General features: G+C 39.0%; 2 protein-coding genes across 4 annotated transcripts; one reads left to right on the top strand and one right to left on the bottom strand.

Moving 5' to 3' along the window:
- The first annotated feature begins 834 nt into the window (after nucleotides 1-834).
- scyl3 (SCY1-like, kinase-like 3) lies at nucleotides 835-11,593 on the top strand. Its single transcript, XM_063467098.1, has 14 exons — nucleotides 835-1,054; nucleotides 1,182-1,424; nucleotides 1,905-2,090; nucleotides 2,258-2,371; nucleotides 3,509-3,565; nucleotides 3,646-3,748; nucleotides 3,838-3,949; nucleotides 4,049-4,126; nucleotides 4,231-4,370; nucleotides 4,512-4,702; nucleotides 5,221-5,392; nucleotides 7,170-7,319; nucleotides 7,410-8,215; nucleotides 11,018-11,593. Exons 2-14 carry the CDS (start codon nucleotides 1,260-1,262, stop codon nucleotides 11,075-11,077), a joined length of 2,334 nt encoding a protein of 777 aa, XP_063323168.1. The 5' UTR covers nucleotides 835-1,054; nucleotides 1,182-1,259; the 3' UTR covers nucleotides 11,078-11,593.
- Nucleotides 11,594-11,763: 170 nt separating this feature from the next.
- firrm (fignl1 interacting regulator of recombination and mitosis) lies at nucleotides 11,764-22,667 on the bottom strand. 3 transcript variants are annotated; one of them, XM_063466810.1, is made up of 25 exons: nucleotides 22,533-22,667; nucleotides 22,047-22,166; nucleotides 21,801-21,840; nucleotides 21,632-21,720; nucleotides 21,327-21,431; nucleotides 21,045-21,185; nucleotides 20,367-20,529; nucleotides 20,163-20,247; nucleotides 19,906-20,044; nucleotides 19,539-19,628; nucleotides 19,366-19,430; nucleotides 19,111-19,259; nucleotides 18,163-18,292; nucleotides 17,540-17,726; nucleotides 15,874-15,956; nucleotides 15,676-15,727; nucleotides 15,117-15,206; nucleotides 14,346-14,531; nucleotides 13,738-13,857; nucleotides 13,562-13,657; nucleotides 13,363-13,476; nucleotides 12,981-13,085; nucleotides 12,802-12,882; nucleotides 12,576-12,722; nucleotides 11,764-12,076 (listed from the first exon to the last, which is right to left on the bottom strand). In XM_063466810.1, the coding sequence occupies exons 2-25, from the start codon at nucleotides 22,140-22,142 to the stop codon at nucleotides 11,861-11,863; spliced, it is 2,769 nt and encodes a 922-aa protein (XP_063322880.1). In that variant the 5' UTR covers nucleotides 22,143-22,166; nucleotides 22,533-22,667; the 3' UTR covers nucleotides 11,764-11,860. The 3 variants fall into 3 exon arrangements, with proteins under 3 accessions (XP_063322880.1, XP_063322881.1, XP_063322879.1); XM_063466811.1 differs by having other exon boundaries at nucleotides 22,047-22,186; XM_063466809.1 differs by having other exon boundaries at nucleotides 22,047-22,667.
- Between the last annotated feature and the right edge of the window lie 369 nt (nucleotides 22,668-23,036).

Raw genomic sequence — 23,036 nt, forward strand, 5'->3', positions numbered from 1 at the left:
CCAACACTTTCTTGCTGTAAGGTGACATTGGTAACCACAACACAACCCATTAATTCCAAAAATCCAGTAATGGTGGTGGTGGTAAGGATGGAAGCAGTTTTAATTAACAAGCAATGTAAAGCATATCAGAAATATATATATATATATTTTTAAGAACCTTTTTATATTTAACATCCCATGATGGCTTTACGTGAACTGATAGTGTTTATATGGTTTATTTTATTTAACCTAGCTGTGTTTGGGAGTCTCGTATATTATGCATATCATCATTATAATAAACCGGAATGAACTATGAAACTATGCTTTGACAGCTTTTTAGTCAAAGTAAACTTTATTGTCATCTCCGCTATATCCAGTGACGAGGCTCCGGTTACATCAGTGCAAAAAACCCTAATAAATAGATATAAAAGGAATAAGAAAATAAATATACACTTAAGACTTAAGGTGATTTTAACTTTTATACCTATGTGTTACCCTAACATTATGGACAGCACACCCGCTTTTCCTGAGAATGAAACAGTGTGCTTTTCAGGGTTTCAGTAAGACAGATAGTGACAGTTTCTATTTTCACTTCACTCACCATATGGCGCTCAACTCTCCGCTGATTACTTGCGTTATCTCGCACCACTTTAGTCGCAACCATTAGCTTACGGGGTGGGGTGTTTGTTCTTTTGTATCAATGTATCAACAACAAATAAACCTATTAACGAATTATTTTATGATGAAGGGATTTGAAACCTGTATCTGTTGAAAATAAAGTTGAAAAACATTAAGTTATTCAACCAAGTGAGTAATTACAAGGAAGTACCAACCCCTCCTCTGTGGTTTCGTCTTTTACCGGAAAGGTCCTTGTTTACTGCACAGCTCTTGCTCCACGTTAGCATCGGTGATTTGACAAGCAGGAAACGGGATTTTTTTTTTTTTTTTACTTTTAAAGCAGTTCGCAAAACTCATTGAATTAATCTGTGGGTACACATCGACTGGCATGATTGTTTGGAGGCGGAAAAGCTACCGACAAGGGCAGCAATGACAAGCTTGCTAACGTAGCGCTAAGGTTAGCCTGCTAGGCAACTGACGCTAGCTAACTTGTCACTAAGTGGTGCATCCAGTTTACTGAAACAGGTACCGGTATGTCAACTTAACTCTATAACAAGTACTCGTGTCTGTTTCTTTACTGACAGGCACTCGCACTGCCACGTATCACGCCTGGCTTGCTTAGTTTATGACCTGAGTGGCTGCTCATAAGAACGACCGCGGTCATGGGTGCGGAGAGCAGCGCGGTGCGGAGCTGCACCCTGGAGGAGCCGCTCCTGACTCTGCCCACCGGACCCACCATGTACTCGGCGGTGCTCCAGGATGGGAAGCCCGCTTCTGTGTTTGTTCACAAACGTGGCAATGAAGACAAAGTCAACAAAGCTGCCACGGTGTGTAATTTCCAGATGTCGCTGCTCGCCTTTGCCGTCGCTCATGTGTATTATGCATGGAAGTGTGCAGCCAGCACGCTGCCATGATCATGTTGGACACAAAGTAGCGTTGCATCGTTGAGACATTTTTACCAAACTTCTCCAGTCGGTTTTCTCTCTTTTCTAAAACTCTGTAGAAAAAAAGTTCTTTAAAAAAGCGAATTAATGCATCACGTGTGATTGTGTGTGAAGTTGAGCTGTACACACAAGTGTGTAATGTGGATGTAACATTTTAATTAAGAAAAAAATTTAACATGGTTTTGTTTAGTGGAAGAGCCCCCCCCCCCCCCCCCCCCCCCCCCCAACTTCAGTATTCTCTGTTGTGACTAGAATTAAATAAGTGGAAGTATGAGTTATATTGTGTCTTAACTGCCGGGTAATTTAAAATACTAATTATTTGCAATTCTTACACCTGCTTAATCATCCACACATTTCACCCAGCACCTGAAGACACTGCGACACCCATGTCTACTGCGCTTCCTGTCCTGCTCAGTGCAGAATGGTGGCATCCACCTGGTGACAGAGCCTGTGCAGCCCCTGCAGCTACTGCTAGACAGTCTCTCCCCAGAGGAAATTTGTGCAGGCATCTATGACCTCCTGCAGGCACTCGTTTTTCTGCATGAGAGGGTGAGTGTTTCTCCAGTCTCTGCATGTTTATATTAAGGCATGTGGAAAAACAAGGTGCCCTGTAGATGAAGATGGAGAAGGTGATTGACCCTTGGATGTCTTTCTGTTTGCATTAAACATGCATGCATATTCATGCACATTCCAAACTTGTCTTGCTCTTCCACCAGGGTAAGTCGAGCCACAACAACGTCTGTATTTCATCTGTATTTGTCAGTGATGATGGTCATTGGAAACTGGGAGGGATGGAGACTGTCTGCAAGTTCTCTGAAGCAACTCCTGAGGTAAGAAGTGCATTAAAGCCATATGGGCAGTCATGTGAAAAAGAAAGTTTGAGAAGAATTCTTTACTGTCCTGTGGAAAAACTAAGTAAATATCATGATTCAGTAGCTTGTAGCTTTTTCAGTCTTTTACATCAGCGGTCCCCAACCTTTTTTGCGCCACGGACCGGTTTATGCCAGACAATATTTTCACGGACCGGCCTTTAAGGTGTCGCGGATAAATACAACAAAATAAAACTAGTACCGGTACCGAAAAAAAGAAGATTTATTCATAACACACGTGAAAAGACCCAGGAAAACCGAGTTAACGATAAAAACGATAACAAAATAACGCTGAAAACCGATAAAAACCCTGAAAACCATACATTTCACACCTGAGCCTCAACTCTCGCGGCCCGGTACCAAACGACTCACGGACCGGTACCGGTCCGAGGCCCGGGGGTTGGGGACCGCTGTTTTACATCATAGTGGAAGAATATTGACCCACTCTTTGTACAACTCTTTTTACAACATTGTTTCAGTTCATTGAGGTTTGCAGGCATTGGCTTAGGAGATGATGTCAAATTTCAATTGATTTAAGGTCTAGACTTTGTTTTTGTTGTTTGTTTGTTTGACAACTACTTGAAGTTTTAGCTGTTGGATAGAGTTGGTCTTTGGTACACAGAAAAGCTCATGGTTGACACAATGACAGCAAAGTGCCAAGGTCATGTGGTTGCAGAGCAAGCCAAAATCATCATCCCTCCACCACTGTGCTTAAAAGGTGGTTTGAGGTGTTTGTGCTGATGAGCTGTTTTTAATTTTTGCTTGATGTGATTCTGTGCATTATAGCTAACCATTTCCACTTTGATATCATGTAGCCAAAGCACATAATACTGGTTAAGCTGTTTTCTAATCGTGCTGTCATAACATGCTAACTGATATTTGAGAAAACATTTTGTATGACTGTAATACCACAATTCAGTCCGTGTGTGTTCACTCAACTAATGCTAAGTTGGCAAAGATTTATCCAAACATTGAGCCATTTTGCTTGCAATGTATCTACAGTTCAGCAGTTTTAATGCACTTTTTTAGACTATTTGAAGACTCACTATGTAAAATATCAGGTTTATGTTAAATTTTGGCTATTCCTAAACTCCTTAGTTCCTCACAAGCATCCAGAATGCAAGAGAGGCCAGCTATATTCCTCCAGAAGAGCAGGTAAGCAGGTTAAAGTTAATGATTGACAAGAAGCACTTCCCACTGTGTTGACAGGTTTTCAAGAAACATTTTCTTGACAGGTGGAGGATTTTAAAATCCTTCCTGATAAACATGCTCACTCTCGGGACTGTTACTCTTTTGGGATGATGGTGGAGTCTCTTATTCCTCTCCTTAATGGCTATGGTAAGGAGAGGTGACCTTGAATATCACATTTCATTTTTTCAGGTTTAACCTGCATGTACATTATCATATGCTTGCACTGTTGTTTTCAGTGTCACAGGAGCTTGCTGCCAGCCTGACAAAAACACTGCAGGCAGGCCTGCTGAACTCTGACCCCATGTCGCGGCCGCCACTCAGTTCCTTGCTCACCAATGACTTTTTCAGGTTTGTGTGGTCAGGTTTGATTTGTAGTTATCATTAAATACTCAGAATGGTTTGTTTTGGGGGTTTTTTTTTAAGCAAACATTATTTTTCTGTGAACAGGAATGACTTTCTGGAAGTGATGAATTTTCTGAAAAGTCTCACCCTAAAGACAGAAGAAGAAAAGAATGAATTCTTTAAGTAAGAAATAATGTAGTGATCTTGTTACATGTTATATGTGGACTTTTTTCACAGATAGAATTTTCTTTAACTTGTATTATGGTATATATATTCTCCTTTTTTAGGTTTCTTCTGGACCGAGTCCAGAGCCTCCCTGAAGAGTTGATAGCTACACGCCTTGCTCCCAAACTCCTTAACTCTCTCGTTTTTGCAGAACCCATGGCTGTAAAAAGCTTCCTGCCTCATCTTTTAAGGCCAAAGAAAGGTGAGATTGCATTTGAACAAAAATTGGATTCTGATTACCAGATCTTATAATCCCATTTTCTGAGAGAAAGCCAGAACTTAGTATTTGCCTGACAGGCACAAATGTTATATGAAACTTTCTTTATTTCACCTTTGTGGACAGATAACAGTGGTGGTGGTAGCAGTGAAGATTGCCTGCTGTCTATGTCCTTTTACCGTAAGCATGTGATTCCTCAGCTTCTCAAACTCTACAATGTCAATGAGGAACATGTCCGAATCGTGCTGCTGGCCCACATCCACCTTTACGCTGAGTTTTTCTCCCACGATGAACTCAAAAACCAGATCCTACCTCAGGTGGGGTGTTACTTTAGAAGCAAACTTTTTTGTTGTTGTTCTTGTTGTCAAAAAACTAAGACAGTTGAAGCTGAATAGTTCAGTATTTTGGAAAATGTTTAAACCAATAAACAAATTTTTTCTTTAGTCTTACTCAAGAAGCACCAGACGGGGAGATTAGGTAATAGCTTAAACAGGGTGAAACAGGCAACCCCAGAAATTGTAACCAATTTAATAATGATGATAATAATAATAATGTATACTTTACTGCTCCCCGTGGGGAAATTCCTCTCTGCATTTAACCCATTCACTCAGTGAAGCAGTGGACAGCCATTGGGCGCCCAGGGAGCAGTGTGTAGGGACGGTACCTTGCTCAGGGGTACCTCAGGGTAGCTGTTCAGGGGAATCGAACCCCTGACCTTCCAATCACGGGGCCACCACTTTTATCACACCAATTTTATCTAATGTCTAAAGCTTGAGAACAAAATTCAAATGAAACTATCTCTTAAGTATATTATCTTGTCTTTTACTCTCTTTAGGTTTTGTTAGGAATGAGAGACACCAATGATTCTCTGGTTGCCATGACGCTGCAGAGTCTGGCGGTGTTGGTGCCCTTGCTCGGGGCTCAGGTGGTTGTTGGTGGAGAGAGAACCAAGGTCTTTAAACGCACCACACCTAACTTTACCAAGTCTACAGAAGTGACCCCTGAAAGTAAGCAAAGCTGTCTGTAAATGTCAATGAAAGCACCTCTATCTAAATAATAACTAAACAGTGCAAGACAGCACAAGTCTTGTATTGCAATAACTAATTTATTGACATAATTGTATGTCTATAAGTTTTTTTGATAAAGACACTTTTTTTTTTTTTGTAGTTATGCCTCTGCAAACCACTGCAGTGGATTTGAAATCCAACAGTCAGCTGCAGATTTTCAGCTTTTACAAAAGTATTGCATAAACTGTTTAGTAATTACTGGAATATTAAACGTCGACCATTTCCAGAGGCTCAAAAGTAAATGGACAAACTAAAACTGCAGTAATTTTAAATATAAGAGTTTGTTTTTGTAACTGGACAAAAATCCTTTTGCAGTCAATTACTGCATGAAGTCTAGAATCCATGAACATCATCAGATGTTGTTTTTCCTCCCGTGAGATTCTCTGCTAGGTTTTATTGGAGCTGCCTGCGGTGCCTGGTTGTTTGTGGGTCTCCCTGCAATCAGTTTTGTTTTCAGTCTTCATGCTGTGTTCCGTTGGGATTAGACTGATTAGACTGACTTGGCCACTTAATGTTATCTTTGCCTTGAGATAATCTTGCGTTGTTTCAGCATCATGTTTTGAGCCATTATCCATTTGCACTGTGAAGTATCTCTATTTTCAGATGTGTGAGTGATGATGTAGCCACCTCACACGTTTTTGCTATTTCACAGATAGGTTTGTTTTGGTTTTCAGCCTAATGATGGCTTCCTTTACTTTTATCAGTATTTATTTGGATCTCATATTGAGAATTTCAAAGGGAAAAACTACAAAATGCAACAGTTGAGATTATTTCCTATCTCTTATCTGCTTAATTTGTCACAAAATAATGAGAAAACAGGCCTCACTTGGCCATGAAATTGGTTGTTAGTCAATTGTCCTGTTACTTTTGAACCTCTGAAAGTGGGGGATAGTTTAAAAACAGATGCAATTTGTAAACAGTTAATTCAATACTTTAGTTAAACCCCTTGAATTAAAGGTGAAAACCTTCAGCACTTCAGTTGCATGAAAAAAGACTGCAGTGGTGTATAGAAGCAAAATTATTTAAAATGTGAGTGTCCAAAACCTTCTGGACCGTATATAGAGTACATTTACATTATTGATACCGTATATCAAATAAACTGAGGCTTTTGTTGTTGTTGTTTTTTTTTTTGAGAATTTAGCTATACCATATAAAAGTGGTGCACAGAACCTGATTGTGCATTAAAGGTCTGGCATCATGCACAGTTTACTAAATAAAAACTTTAATTAAAATGCTTCATTTTACAAGTAATCTTTAAAAATCAACCAGGAACCATTACAAGAACATTTTATATGCTGGAAGCATTCCTGCAGCAGTGTGTAGTAGTAAATAGGTCCCATTTTTGTAGAGGTGCGTTTAGCATGCCGTGACTATTATTGTCTCGTCCAAAGAAGATTACTAGTTTAGTCAGACTACCAGTTCAAACTAGAAAATCTGGATTTGGAAATGTCACTCTAGTAATCCTTTAAGATCTACAGTCAAGTGAGCTACTCTCAGCGGAGAGTATTATTATTATTATTATTATTATTATTATATATATATATATATATATATATATATATATATATATATATATATATATATATATATATATATATATATATATATATTTTTTTTTTTTTTTTTTTTTTTTTTTTTTTTTTTTTTTTTTTTTTTTTTTTTTTTGGTGAATGGAAGGTGAAATTTGAACATTTTTCATCTTACTTTTATTCTTTAGCCTCACCTGTCCATATAGTTGGAAGTTTCCACCCTCAGATGGCCCAACCCTCCAAAGTGCTGAATTTATTCCCTAGACCATCAGGGACTGAAGACTTAGTCCTTGATCACACGGGTAGCAAGACACCAAGGGTTATCAAGCCAGTATCGGGTAAGAAACTCCCTTTATAATATTAATTCAAATGAATTTGTTCATTTATTTAAGGTCCATTGTATAATTTTTTTTTGTTGTGTATTCCAGATGTTAGTAGAAAGATGTCTCTGCCTTTGAATGGCTTTCATCAGGACAGTGAGATGGACCAACTTCCTTCTAGCCCAGAGCAGACTGACAGACTAGAAGGCACTGTGGAAGACTGGCCTGACTGGAGTGACCCTGATAGTGAGAATAGAGATGGGCATTCGGTCCAGATCCACATTCAGGCCTCAAAGGGCGTAGATCCAGTTAGCAGCCTGCCAATCACTCATCAGAACACAGATGAGGAGCCGTGGGATGACTTTGAGGACACTGAACCTACCTCAGATCTCTCCCCCACAGCTCCTTTATCAGACTCAGTCATCCCTGCACCACCCAAAGGGGGTGCTGCTTCCCCATCTTCAAAACATGGTCCTGAACCACTGAGACTGGGTTCCTCTAAACCCCTTAAGTTGAGCTCAACACTGCGGCAGTCAACAGAGACAGAGGCCACTTCCTCATGGGACAATAGCTGGGCTCAAGAGAAAAGGGACTCTCAGAAATCACATAACCCCTTAAACCCCCAGTCCAAACCTACAGTGCCACAAAAAAGTAGTTCAGTAGGAGGTCTGGGGGAGGAGTTTACTATAAGGGTGAAGAGAAAGGTAGAGCAAGACCCAGAGCTGGATTTGTTTGCAGACATGGTGCCGGACATCAAGTTGTCATCTCCAGCAGTGCTGTCACTACAAGAGACCGGCGAGCGTGAAGCAGAACTGTTCACAGCATCTTCGGATAACACTAAACCTCTGCAGGTCGATTCATCCATCGATACTTTAACATTCACTGCCAAGTTTGCAGCAGTTGACCTGACTGAGGTGAGTGTCTGGTGAAAGGATGTTTTATATACTTGAATATATTGGTTCTCAGTCACAGCTGCCTAGCTGCCTGAGATTTCCCTGATTTCTGAAATCTTGATTTTGTTATACTTAATGCTGGTAAAATAAGTATTGAACATGTCACCAGTTTCCTAAGTAAATATATTTCTAAAGGTGCTGTTAAGATGAAATTCTCACCAGATGTCAATGACAACCCATCCAGTCCACACATGCAAAGAAATCAAACCATAGATCTCCGTAAAATAATGAGACAGGGAAAAAGTATTGCTGATATGAAGAAAAGAAGGCACACAACAGGGTGCTCCCCACACGATTTCAGACAACGGACTGAAAATAATTATCAGTAGAGTTGTCCAAGATCCAAGGACCGCTTGTGTAGAGCTACAGAAAAACATGGAATTAGCAGATACCACTCAGTATCACCCCAAAACGTGTTATAGGCGTGCCGGTCCATCATGTTCACTTCTCACTTTGCCTCTCCAAACAATGAAATGGACACGTGTGCAGAAGTTGCATTACCAGCAGGGGGATATAATATATTTAAAGTTACAAAGTTGGTAATGAGCAAAAAAATGTATTAGTAAATTCAAGGTCCTTAATTGTCAGAATCAATTAAGCTAGGCGCCTAATGTGTGTATGTATATGCAAATGTGTTAATGTCTGTTTAAACACTTTCCCGTGGTTATTTTCATGCTGGCTTGAAATAAAATATCTCCCTCTGCTTTTACTGCAGAAGCTTCAATTTGTACATGCGTGTACATTTCACGTTTTGGAGAGCAAAGCGTGAAATGGTCAGTGTGTCTATTACATGCTTTGCCTTGATATCGGATTGCAGGAACAATTGTTTATAAGAAAACAAGTAATGTACTCGACCACCGTGGACTGTATGCACACTCACCATGCCATAATCTCATTTCTGAAGAAAAAGCATGTTGAAACAAATTTAAAGTTTGCTGAACAACATTTAGACAAGCCTGGGAAATAATAGGAGAATATATTCTGGCCATGTTTGGAAGACAAAAGGTGTCGCATATCATGGCAAAAACACCTTGCCAAAAGTGAAGTTTGGAGATGGGAACGTCATGGTGTGGGGCTGTTTTTTAGCATACAGCATGGGCAGCTTTGTGTAACTGAAGGAAGTATGAATGGGAAAATGCACTGAGATAAAAATCTGCTGCCATCTGCCAGGATGATGAAGATGAAATGAGGGTGTTCAGCAAGACAATGATCCCAAAGACAGTCAAGGAAACGCAACTGGTTTCAGAGAAAGAAAATAAAGCTGCTAGAATGGCCCAGCCAGTCACCTGATGTGAATCCCCTTGAAAATCTACAGAAATGGTGCTATGGTGCTGTTTTTGTGCTTTCTATTGCCTTGTCTGTTATATGTCATGTAGCACCAGGGTCTCGGAGGAATGTTGCCTCGTTTCACTCTGTTCTGTACGACTGTACATGGTTAAAATGACAATAAAAGCGACTTGACTTAAAAGAACTAAAGCTCAGAGTTCATAGAAGGGGCCTAAAGAACCTTCTGGAAGAATGTTTGTGTGGAAGAATTGACCAAAATCACGTGCGAAGTATTCAATACATTTAAGCAAGCATGTTCAATACTTTTTCCCTGTCATTTCTCAGTATCACACACATTTTTTGGACATCTATGTTTTGATTTTCTTGCATGTGTGGATTGGATGGGTTGTTATCGATAACTGGTGAGAATTTCATGTCAGCACCTTCAGAAATATATTAGAAAATTGGCGACGTATTCAACACTTATTTTACCCGCTGTATGTGAAGCACCATCTGTGTACAATCAGTTATAAGGCATGACTCTGTTTCTTCATTTTACTGTGTTTGGAGGCCTTGTTGGTTTGTAGAACTTTTAGATATGCAGACTGTAACAAGCCTGAAAAGACAGGCTTGTTAGGCTTGGGGTGACTGTGGCTCAGGTGGGTAGAGCAGATCAGCTACTTACTGGAAGGTTGGTGGTTCGATCCTTGGCTTCCCCAGTCTGCATGCCAAGTATCCTTGGGCAAGATACTAACCCCAAGTTGCTCTCCGATGCATCCATTGGAGTGTGAATGTGTGTGAATGCTTAGATTGCACTTAAGTAAAGAAGGAAGTGCTTGTATGAATGGGTGAATAAGGCATGTTGTATACAGTGCTTTGAGTACTCCAGGAGAGTAGAAAAGCGCTATATAAGAATCAGTCCATTTACAACTAGATTTTTTTTTTTTTTTTTTTTTTTGAAAGAATAACTTGAAATTCTTTTGACAGTTACACTTCTGTGTATAACTTTGGAAATTACTGCAACCTGTAACCATTTAACACAACTGTCATGACTTTGAAGAACCTACGAGCCAGAAGACACAGAAGAGATACAAATGCATACGCAGTCTTTAACTTTAAAAATACTGACGGCCACAAGTGTTACCTCTCAGCTTGCAAGTTGATGCACATACAGTATAAAATTCAAAATCCAAGGTGATTTTCAGAAAAACTGACCTTGAATTTAAGGTCACTGAGATGACCTTTTTTCAAGATTTTTAGTAGATGCACCTATTGTATGAATTTGAAAATCCTGTCACCTCATTCTCACATTCACAAACATGGGTGCCCATGCCACCTGCCACCTGTGGGGACAGTAGCCCTTTAGCCTTTAACAGCTGAGGGGTAAAAAGTGACCGTCAATGACAGTCATTGCAATAGTGGGAAATTCTTAATTCTCAAATATTTTTCCCAGTGGATGATTGCACCTCTTCATTTACTTCTCTTCTTCTCTCAAAGACTGCACCAGATGGCTGGGGAGATGAAGATGACCTGAACTGGGAGGATAATGCCTGGTGATTACGTTTGATCCATTACTTCCATGTGCAGTAAAAGACTTGACCACTGGAAAACTGAAACCCATGCACCACATCTGGAGTGCCACTTCACCAACAGACCAGTAAACTGGAAGTAGTTTCTCATTTAACATGATGCAGTAGGGATGGTAATGACAGGGATGGCCTAAGGCTTTTTAATATTATGTTGATTTTATCATTATGTTAATTATGAGAACTTGCTTTTAAACTGGAACGATCAGCTCTTCATCAGATGGTGCTAGACTTGGACAAAATAAGCCATTTATAATTGTTTGCCAACTGGTATCAGAGGTGAATGTAATCCTGTTTCATCTGCTCTCCTTTTTTATTTTTTTTATGGGTTAATTTCACTAGTGGCATAAAGAAACGTTTCGGAGACACTGGGTCTTCCCAAAAAGAGTCAGTTTGATTAACTGAAGGCTTGCACTTTGAATGAATGTGAAATCAGAATTGCATAATTTATTAGTAGCTTTTGGGTTGATGGTGAAATAAAGTAAAACTTACTGTATCAAATGTGTTTACTGTTTTGTTTTACAGTACAATATTTCATATTAGGTATTTCATACAGTGACCCAGCCAGGAAAGACCATTGAAGCTATAGCTAAAAGAAATAAAATGCTTCAAGTTTCAGAAACAGGTTTAATAAAAAAAGAACAAAGATGAACATTTTTTTTAAAAAGAGAGAAACCATTTTCAATAGCAGCAAAAGTTGTGGGGACATTTGTGGGTTTTCCATACAGAAAGCAAACATCCTGAGATGAAAAAACTATCTCGAGCTGCTGGGTCTGACTGTAGTGATGTGGGTTAGGAGAGTCTGGAGCTCCTGTAGTCTGGAGTCCAACCACTGTGGAGGTGGTGCACTACTGTTAGTTTTACCATCAGTGAGAGCCTGAAGGGCTTTTAAAGCACTCTCAGCCGTCTGGATATAGCGGCTGTATTCCTGCTCTGCGCTGTTCTCCTGTCGAGCTCTCTTAGGGCATGGCTGAGAGGGATGAATAGTTAAAGAGAAAAATACAGGTCTTGTTAATTAAACTGTCTTTTTTATAACATGATTCATGTTCTATAGTACTTCATAGGACACAGTTTGAACCTGGAGAGCAAAATCTTGTGATAAAAATATCAAAAACACAAATCTTACCCACTGCCATATTTATGAATATCTGACAAAGCTGACTTCCAATCAAACAGTCACACTGAAGTTGGATGCGTTCACTCAAATCCTTTACTGCTAAACAAAGTATTTGGTCTTTTATGCTTAGCATTTTAATAAAAATAAAACTGATTCTGATCATCTCTGACATCTAATAAAATATGAGAGTCAAGGCTGCTTTTGTGCAATGAGCACTGTCTCCTTATGCTCTGGTAGCTTTCATTTAATATAAGCCTGCAACTACTAATCTGAAACGTGTATGTGAGACAAGACTGTGCACGAACATGCATATTCAGAAACACTGAATACATTTCAAGTTGATTAAACTAACCTCTGAGTCTGGAACAGCTTCAGAAGGTGGTTTGTTGAAAGGCTTTTCTTTGCTACACTCCAGCTTCTCATTGTGTTGCTTGATGTGTTGCGTCTCATGTTTGAGCCTCTCGAGCCGTAACTCATTGCCTTCCTGCGCATTCACCGTCTGCAGCAAAAGAAATGACGACTTCACCATGCTTCATTTTTATATACATGTTCATGAACAAATAATAGATTTCCCTTACCTTGCTAAGATAATTAACCACTTTGGTTTTGGTTTCTTCGACACTCAAACTCTGAGAGATTACTTCTTCATGGTTTGTATTCTTTGACGTCAGAAGGATATATCAAGGTTACGTTTAAATTCATACACCGTTGAAGCTTAATGTAATATGAAAATTATGTTAGACTTATAAATTAATACCTCTGCAAATTGAGAAAAGGCCTCCAGGGTGTGCTGGTGCAACAGCCAAGACTCGTCAGCCAAAAGGACTCCAAACAGGCCGCTCAGCCTTGGAAGAATTTGACTCTGGAACCAAAACGGGTCATAACTGAGAAAATGCTTAATTTGTTTCTATTATTTTTATTTTAAGAAAATAAAAATGGTTATTATCATTTGCTTCTTATCATGAACTTTCCTTTATACAACAAAATGTGTGTATCTATAGAAGGAGGGAAATATAGAGGAGACTTGCAGGCTCAAAGCTTTAGGAGCAACTACAAGCAACAACAGCAGGCTAAAGAAGACAATAGAAAGACAAGTAAACCAAAATTAAAATCATCATTTGTAAAAAGTCTTTTATCACCTGGCTGTCAGGAGGGACAAAAATCTTCCCCAGAGAGCAGAGAAACTCCAAAGCAGCCAGCAGTAACCAATCTGCACACTTCTGAGAAACCACAGCATCCAGACACACCAGAGCCTGGGATAACACACACACAGAGACACACACATCAATAAATTTATTCTGCCCTCTTTAAATGTTAATGTGACGGCTAACAACACACCTGACAAATCATGTGAGGTTCAATGTGCTTCACTAAAATGGCTGACAGTGACAAGAGAAGCTGCAGCGTCCACTGGAGCACAGGGTGGGTCCGCAACTACAGCATGGCAGGTTACAGTTTACTGGTCTTGCATCTTCTCATTTACTCCATCTGTTTGTGCGTGTACTGTTTGTTACCTGGTCTGGACTTATTCGTAACCAGAGCTGTGTGACTATCCTCACAGAAGACAACACACACTGCTCTTCGGGAGAGGACTGGCCTCGAACCACCGATAGGAGAGACATCAGCACTGCATTCTGGTAACAGGAGGAACTTTGTAAATACGTTTCTTTCATTCACAAAAGATTATGTTTTCATGGACTGATCAGTAATAAAAACAACCATTAACCATTCTGTGTTAGTAATCTCAGCTGCGTAACTATTACTCACTGGAAGCTCTGAGTTCATAGGCCAACAATGGAAAGGTCACTAACAGTCTATTGCAGGAAAAAGGTTATCACAGTCCAAACATCATTTATTGCTGATATTTATAATCAAGCTGCCATCACTGCACAAGTACAACGATGCTGCAGCCTTGCCCCTAATGTTTGTACATCAAATAACTCTGTCTTTGTTGCATGCAAGGCTATAATAATAAGGATGAATGAGTACAAGTTTTTTTTTTATTTTTGTTTTGTCCTTTGCACAAACAATAAAATGCCTTCACTTGATAAAACCATGCTAAAAAGATTCAGCGATGGGGTGCAAGACTCCCATTACATCCCACTGCTAAGGTTGTCCTTACCACTTTGCCGACTTGTCCCAGTTTGTATCCTCCACTCTGCCAGTCAGCCAGCACTTTTTGAGTTAAACCAGTGATTTCTGTCACTACTTGCCGGCAGATGTCCTGAGAAAGAGCTCTGAGGAGAACATGGTGCCAAACTCGAAGGTTTTCCATCTCAGAGGGTGGAAAATGTGACACCAGCTCCATCTGTGAAAATAAATACATAAGATTACGGGAGAAGACATTGTTTATTAAGATTATTTTTTTATTCATTGAAGTTGTTTCTATTGATTTCTTAAGCATCATCTAAACCCAGAAAATGGCACTCTACTCTGGTAGTTGGTGCCATACTTGATAATGCAGTAAACCTAAGTTTAAAAAAAAAAAAAAAAAAAGACAAAATACACTAAATTATATGGATGGTACAAGGATTCACTGAACTTATGTTAACAGGGACTACATCTTAATTCGACTGAATGTGGGACTTCAAACTCATATGTGAGAATGTTGCTCATCACTCCGGTAAAGTTTCAGAAGCGTGTGTGGCATCCGTGCTGCTCTGCTGGCCAGCATTTTACATGTTTGTCTTTGCCTCTAAATGTTGTAGGCCCCGATAAGAAAAAATACCAGCTTTTCACCCATTTTAATGTTTAAATATGAATCCATGTATTTCATTATTTGTAAATTACGCAAAAGTCTTTGCGTAATTTGCTTTAATACAGTGTGGGCTGACTCTCTAGCATAATTCATATTTCCCTGAAATCTTTCCCCACTGCTCCTAGGGATTCTAACCTGGTGGTTCGGCGTCATAAGAAAAACCATGCGTTTTAGCAGCATGCCCAGATGTGATGACTGGTAACAATCGGTGGCACACGCTTTCACCTAAAAGAGAAGAAGGGGAGCAGCAGGGAGGGGTGATGAACAGCTGAGTGAAAGCACCGAGACAAACAGGTAAGAGAAAGGTGAGCCTGTGACGTCTAGCTTAATCTGACAATCTGCCTGTTTAAACAACTGAGACATTACTTTTTGCATGAGACAAAGACTGAGAGGGGCTGTCAGGCCACAGTTAAAGTATTTTAGAGACTCCCCAAACTAATGAAGGCAAGCTTCAGATGTAGGATTACACTCCTAATCTTGTGTGTTCTTTTCCTTTACCGCAACTGCATTTAGATCTGTGCACTACTGAAAGTGACACATGAATTATTATGATTGAATTAATTAATAATTGTTATTATTATCAGCTCCAATCTATTTCATTAGTTTCAAAATGTTGTGAAGTACTGTCTGCTGTGACGTCTCACTTTCAAATCAATATGTTTGTGCATTCTGCATTTTGCCGGTCTCTACATACCAGTTGAGCAATAAGGAGGACATGATGTAGGCAAAGCTCTGCTGTCCCATACCTGTCAGCACAGATTTAAAAGAAAAAAAAGAAGCATTTGATTCAATGAATAAACAAAATCTTCACAAGTAATATCCGAAATTAGTCTAAAGGTCCCTCATAGCAAAACAAAAAGACCCAAAAAGTAACATTACTCTTCATTCTCACCGTGCTGTAAAGCACCACACATCTGCTGCCAACACAGCTGTTTCAGTATCAGCCTGAAGTACAGCTTCAACCAAGCAACATTCCTGAGAAGGGAAGATAAAGAAGAGGGGAAGTCAGATAAACCAGAGAAGGGTGGGAAAATTGAAAAAAACAAAAACAAAAAACACGCATAATACTTAGCTATCACAGAAACACGAAAGAATAACAAGTTTTAATCAAGGGAAATCCTGCAGTGAAACACTGCTAATGGTCACCACGAGATTACACACAACCTAATAATGTATTTTCAGTCTTTAACAGTGATTAATATAAAGATCTTATGATCACATAATGTTTTAGAATAAAAATTAGTTTAAATACGAATCCTTTTATTTTTGTTTTTATTTGGCAATTTATTCTATTTTACTTTATTTTTTATGTATACTGTAAAAGTAGATCTATTGCTGTATATTATTGTTAGTATGTTTAAATATAAATACTTGGCACAATCACCCATGGCTGCGTATGTCTGGGGTCAGGCTAGGTTCAAGTGAGGCTTTGTCCTGATTGGATACTTTCTGAAATCTTTCTTCTTGACCAAGCTAATAAGGTCCTTGTTGTTTGCAAGTACTGCACCCACAGTTCACGTAAGTTCTGTTTGTATAAAACATGTTGATATTTTGACAGAAGCAGCTTGTATAAACAACACATTTCACTCCTTGGCAGAGGCTGGGTTTGATTTATTCCTAGGACTACCGGATGGAGATTAAAATGATACAATCATGGTAACATCTGTCAATTCTAAGGTTCTATATATCAGGGCATAGCAAACATAATTTTGGTCCTTAGAATGTCTTATTACCTGTGGTTTGTTTTGTTTTCTCACACACACTCATACACACACACACACACACAAAAAAAATCCAAGTGAATTCCAAGCGAACCAAAATGCATCACTACAAACCACATGAGAATGTTCCCACCGCTCATTGGCCAGATGTATCTGGGGTGGGAGCAACAAAAGTAAATACAGGAAGATGGTGCTGTGTTGGGGACTATTGGAAAACACAGAGAATTGCATTTGAACGTGTATTTGACTCTGCAAACCTCAGTCCGGATTTTAAATTTTAAAGTCCACAGAAATACGGTCACAAAAAAGCTGAACAAGTATGTATTAAACAAGTTTGTTTAATATTGAGAAATTGTCTCTCTTAAAAGAACATTGCAGTATGGCTTCGGTTTGGAAAACGGCACCTGAACAAATCATAAGACTTCTGAAAAACTGGGCATTGGACAGACAAGCCAAACCAAATGGAGATGTTTGGCCATAATGGAAAGCACCACATTTTATAAAAAACAAACACAGCATCACAGCACTCTCACTTTATACCAGCTGTCAGGCTAAAGTGAAGGAGTGATGAGTTGGGTTTGCTTTGCCAGACTGCACTTCTGTGGTGTAATGTCATGTGCTGTTAATCTCAGGTTGTATTTCATTTTTAAACCTGTTAAGTACTAGCTTTTTTTAATTATTATTACTTCCTGATGTGTCACACCATATCATTAACAAATAATGTAATTTATTTTCCCATGACTGTATGCTACCTCGTGGTCTGCATTAAGTGGAACAGTATAAGAGCCATTCTGCTAGTACTGCTTAAAACAGTGTGTGTTGTTGTGTTGACCTCACCAGTACACGAAAGTATTCAGGTGGAAGCCAAGCCACACTGGCACAGAGGTGCACACAGATGTGTTGATGCAGAGTGACTTGGACTTGTGCCTGACCCTTCAACATTACCCCAGGCAACAGCACTGGGACCTTACGCTCAGTATAGCAACGCCGGAAACTAGTGAAGATGGCCTGGAAGAGAGGAAGCCTAGGGACAAAGATGACACAATGAAGGACATAAAAACACTACACAACAAAAGAAGCTATTTTCTACTTTAAATTCAGCACACATAAATGTAACCTTGTCAAGGCTGCTAACTAATACGCTTGTTCCTAACAGCTTAAAAGAGATTGCTCCATGTGGGATGTAATTATTATAACATTACTGCATATTAAAAATGTATTGATAGTAAAACCGTAAAGGCTAAATTGATATTCGTAATTATTCAGCTACACTGGAGTTGCATTTAATTGCACTGTGAAAACAGGAAAAGTACAATTAACTTTGTGAACCAAACAAGTCAATAATAGATCAATATCAATAACTCATAAAACTAGTAAACTTCACTAATAAGTCCTCCAATAAAACAATAAGTGTTATAAAATTTTTTACTGTTCATTAAATCATCCGAAACTATTATTACCTGATATTTTCTTCTGAAAACTGACTCCCTGCATACCAAAGCTGCAGCACCTCCTCAGGTTGGCCGGCCAGCTGTCCCATGACGCTCACCAGCAACAGACAGTGTGGAAGCTCATGTTCAGGACTTAAACCTGCAGACAGTATTTTGTACAATCTCTAACAGTCAGCATCTACAAACATTATAGCGACATCACAACAAAATACAAATGTAACAAAGGTCAGCTTTCAGTTAAAGTTTTGAAGGCAACCGTGGTGACACCCTCATGAAGTCTGTTTCTGATTTTTTGGGTCAGAGACATTCAGATCAGTGTGATATTGATCCTGCTAATGGGTTAAGATTTTCTACGCTCTCCTAGATAAACTGCCTGTCTTCTGGAATCTCCACCATGCTCTTGAGACTGTGCTGGGTGACACAGCAAACCTTCTGCCAATGGCACACGTTGATGTGCCATCTTGGAGGAGTTGGGCTACCTGTGCAACCTCTGTAGGGACCAAGTATCACCTTGTCCTACCAGTAGTGACACTGACCCTAACTAAACTAGTGAAAAAAACTGTCACAAAAGATGAGGAAGGAAAAAATGTCAGCGTCCTTCACCTGTAAAACTATTCCTGTTTCGGGAGTTTTCTCATTGGTGCCTCTCTAGTGCACCTCTGTTAATTTCATTGACATCAAAGCAGCTGAAACTGATTCAACAATCCACTTCTTAACTGACCATATCAATATCACAAAGTTTAACTGACTTGATGGTATAACGTGATTAAAAAGTGTTCCTACAACCTTTTTGAGCAGCATACTATCTGTCATTAGCCAGTGGAATGTCATTAGTGCACAAACTGTAATTGTTGAGTTTAAAAAGTCATGTTTCCATTACATTAGGAAACAGGAAAGCATTTGTCAACTGTGCTACTGTATCATGAAAACGTCCAAGAAGATAAACCTTTCACTTACGCAGGTCTTGTTGGAGGACAGCTTCAGCAAAAGGTCTTAAAGGCAACAGCTGAAGCAGGAAGGCATCCATGGGAACAAGAGCTGCTGCATTTAGCTCCTGAGACAAAGCTATGGGCAGTTCTGGAGTGCACAAGCTGGGAGGGAATTTACTGAAAGACACCAGGCACATTGTTATAATCAGTATTAAACATAAACTAAAAGAAACTGTGATTTGTATCCAGTTATTTTTTTAAATGACACGTAAACAACCGATACCTCGTGATCTGGAGGTAGAGCTGGTGGAAGCAGCTACAAGATTTTGTTAGAAAAAATTTGAACTCCTGTTAAAAGGATAAAAAGAAGAAATGTGTTTTAGAGATAAGATACAAGACAGCCCAATGTTTTTATGCTGTAAAAAAACACCTGAAATAAATCATAATTTTAACTACCTTTATGTAATGAATCAAAGTGTTGGCAAAAAATCTGCACATCTTTGCACTTTTTTGGAACAGCTTGTATTCTGGACTTTGCGTGGCCTCCTATAAAAAGAGAACAGCATCAATATAAAAGGTCCCCAGGGTGACCCTACACTATTACAAAGAAACCCAAGTCCTTCTTTAAGTACAAAGGGTTACGGCACAGGAAACACTCAGCATTTGCTCTGTCATTGTAGTGACTCCAGTTGGTATCAAGTCACTAAAGACACAAATATGCTGAGCTGCAATCTTTTCATATAATACAAACTGACATTATTTTAGAGGTAAACAGAGAGAGAGAATTACAATATACATATGTTTATAATTAGAGGTTTTCTACCTGTAGGCCAGCATGTTTAATCTGTTCAGCCAGCTCCACACAGTTGTGGAAGGATGTCAGCAGGTTGTCAACAAGGCTGTTGCTGATTTCACTGTGATGTAGATGCTCCTCAACCAATGACTGGTACTTCAGACTCGTTCTGAACAAAATAACAGCCCGTTCAAATAGTTATAACAACCAATAAACTCGTCCCAATTCTTAAAACGAAAAAATTCATCGAGTTAACTGTAAAGTTTAATGACGCTGATTGCACTAACTTGATGAGGAACTTCCACGTGTTTGCATGCAATGCTACATCAAGGTTGGAGATAACAGAGCAGATATCCAGCAGACTATGAATCACTGAGGAAGATGAAAAATATGTCAAATGAACTGAAGATTGCATTAAGATACAAGAGCACAGAAAGTGAGAAAATATGAAACACATAGTGATGTTTACCTGCACAGACAACTGAACACACCTGTAACAATATCAGAGACGTCCTCATCTGAGGCACTGTTGTCAAGGCAGATCTTATCCAGCAGCTCTAAAAGACCCTTTTGAAGCGAATAAGCCTCCTTGAATAATCCCTGGAGCAAGTCAGCCACAAGGGACAGACGGCCACAGTAGACCACCTCACTGTCCTGTGGACAACAGACAGAATATGCTTGACCAATTCTGTTTTCTTCAGATAAAGCTCTTTAGGGGTATAAATCAATTTAAAATTAACTGTAACTACTTTTATGTTCTTTTGCATTGCTAAGTGGTTACATTTCTTGCTGCAGTATGATGGGATGCTTTTCAAATCTGTTTTCAGTCAATTTCTTGCACTGATGACACATTTGGTGTAAACAAGATGAGGAAAACTTAAGAGCGTTCTGTAGAATTATTTTCAACCACTTAAATTTGACAGATTTTGTGTTTGAAACAAATATTAAAAATCCTAATTGCACTACTCAGATTAGCGTCAGCATTTAGCTGTGTATAACTGTAATATAAAAATTCCTGTAATTAACCACTTAGTACATTCTCAGCAGCCACTAAAACATAGTCAGCTTGGTTATTAATATTAATGTTATAAAACTAAAACACATGCAGTGACTTCACAGAACACCTGATTTATAAAGATCACAGCTACCAGCAAACTAAATATTCTGACCTTGCAGTGCTGAAACGTTTCTTTCAGAATTTTTAGGATACAAGCTGGTAGCGAGCGGATAGAATCCAGGTCAGGGGCTTCCTCCAATGAGCCAACATGACGCACACAAGTGGATAGCGCATCAATTATCTGCATCATTGCCTGAAAAAGAGAACAGAATCTTGTCACAATATAATCCAGGGTTTAATTTGGGAGAAAATTTAGAGCAATGTACATTATATGGCATGTAAAAAGTTGTATGGGTTCCACTGTACCATTTTGAAATGCACTGTGTAGCAATACCTGCAGTATATTCCTCAGTAAGGCACAAAGTTCAGTGTTTTGACTTGAAAGTCCACCGACTTGGTCCATGATTTCTTTCATCATGCTGTCAAACATCGTCACAGCCTGAAAACATTTGAGATTTTTTTTTTTTCAAAAAGATTAAAAAAATAAATTTTTAAGGAAAAAATATGGAAATACAGCAGTTATTCAAAAGAAAATAGTTACTTGTATCAACAATCTGATAATAAAAGAGCACTGTATCTACTTTTTTTTTTAACAAATGCCATAGATGGTATTCACATATTATGCAATTATCAGGATACCTTTGGTAAGATCTTGGAGAAGCATTTATCCTCCAGGTCTGGTAAACCAATATGAGGGAGGAACATGTCTGTAATTATCTTCAATATACCTGTAAAGGTGTCATATTATACTTAAACAGCAAGTCATACCAAAGTTTGTAATTATTAAGTGTGTAATTAGGAAACTCACGTATGTGATCATCCCAGCTGTCAGACTGACAATGCAAAGAGTGAACACAGTTAAGGGAAAAAATGCATTACAGGGTGATTTCCAATATAATGCCGACCTACCTATTTTATCATTTCAGCTACAGGATTAATGCTATTTTTTGGTTATTTTTCCAGGGTGTGTGTTTTTCCAGTGTTCTAATAGAGACAGGTGACACTATGAACCATAAGTTTACAACACTGAAACAACAAACATTAGAGAGGATATAGTGAGCTTTGGCAGGACGGACTTGAGTTCCTGGCGACAGGTTTCCTGACTCCACTGCACCACCTCGTCCAAGAGAGAAGTGTTGGTCTGGGACATGATGAAATCTGGGGAAGACGTGCACTGCGGTCCAGGGAACAGATCTTTTTTCATCCAAGTTATCACTGACTCAGTCACTGAAAATGACTCCCAAGCCCTCTTACCAGTTAGCTATTCAAAGAAATTCCTTTTTATATCCATTCTGATCAGTTACAAATAGACAACTTTCCCTACTTCAGTTACTCTGCTTTGCCTAATTGTATTATAAATATCTTAAATGTCATGCAGACAGGCTTGCCTGCAAAGACAACGTTACCAGTACTTTTGTACAACAAGCTAACGTTATAAATTCACTGAGTGCAAAGCGTCAGCTAGCTTGTCTGTTTACTGACATGTTTTGCTAACGGAAACAGGTAATGTTTTCGATGGTTAATACGTATGGTATCCTACCGCAAATACAAGTCCAGCTTCTCTTTAAGAGGTTAAAAATTCACACCAGCGTTCCTAGGAGTCTTGAATTGTTGTCATTTTACGTTTTTAACGACTGAAACGACCAAGCGGATCGGTAACTCAATCTGCAAAACATTAAAGATAGCGCGCGCCGTAGTTTGAGTCGGACGTGACGTTACAACCCACGTGACTCGTCTACCCTCATTGTCATTTGTTAAAATCTTAGCTTTCAAGGAGTTCACCCAATCAGAGATCTGCTGAACTGCAAAGCGTTCGAAATAACAACTCTGGTTTGGAGCCCACAGAGACGAAGTTAAAAGACAGGAATTTCAACAATTACACTTTTGTCGATCTTTTCTGTACACATACACATACTAACTGTGGGACATGTTACTTATAGGTTAACATTTATAAAAATCATTGCCGTTTCAAAAATCCTATTTGTGTGTTGGAGAAACTGTCAAAAACAAATACAACAACAATGGAGTAGGGTCACAAGCCAGC

This window comes from Pelmatolapia mariae, linkage group LG23 (genome assembly GCF_036321145.2).
Source record: "Pelmatolapia mariae isolate MD_Pm_ZW linkage group LG23, Pm_UMD_F_2, whole genome shotgun sequence".
Taxonomy (NCBI): Eukaryota; Metazoa; Chordata; class Actinopteri; order Cichliformes; family Cichlidae; genus Pelmatolapia; species Pelmatolapia mariae.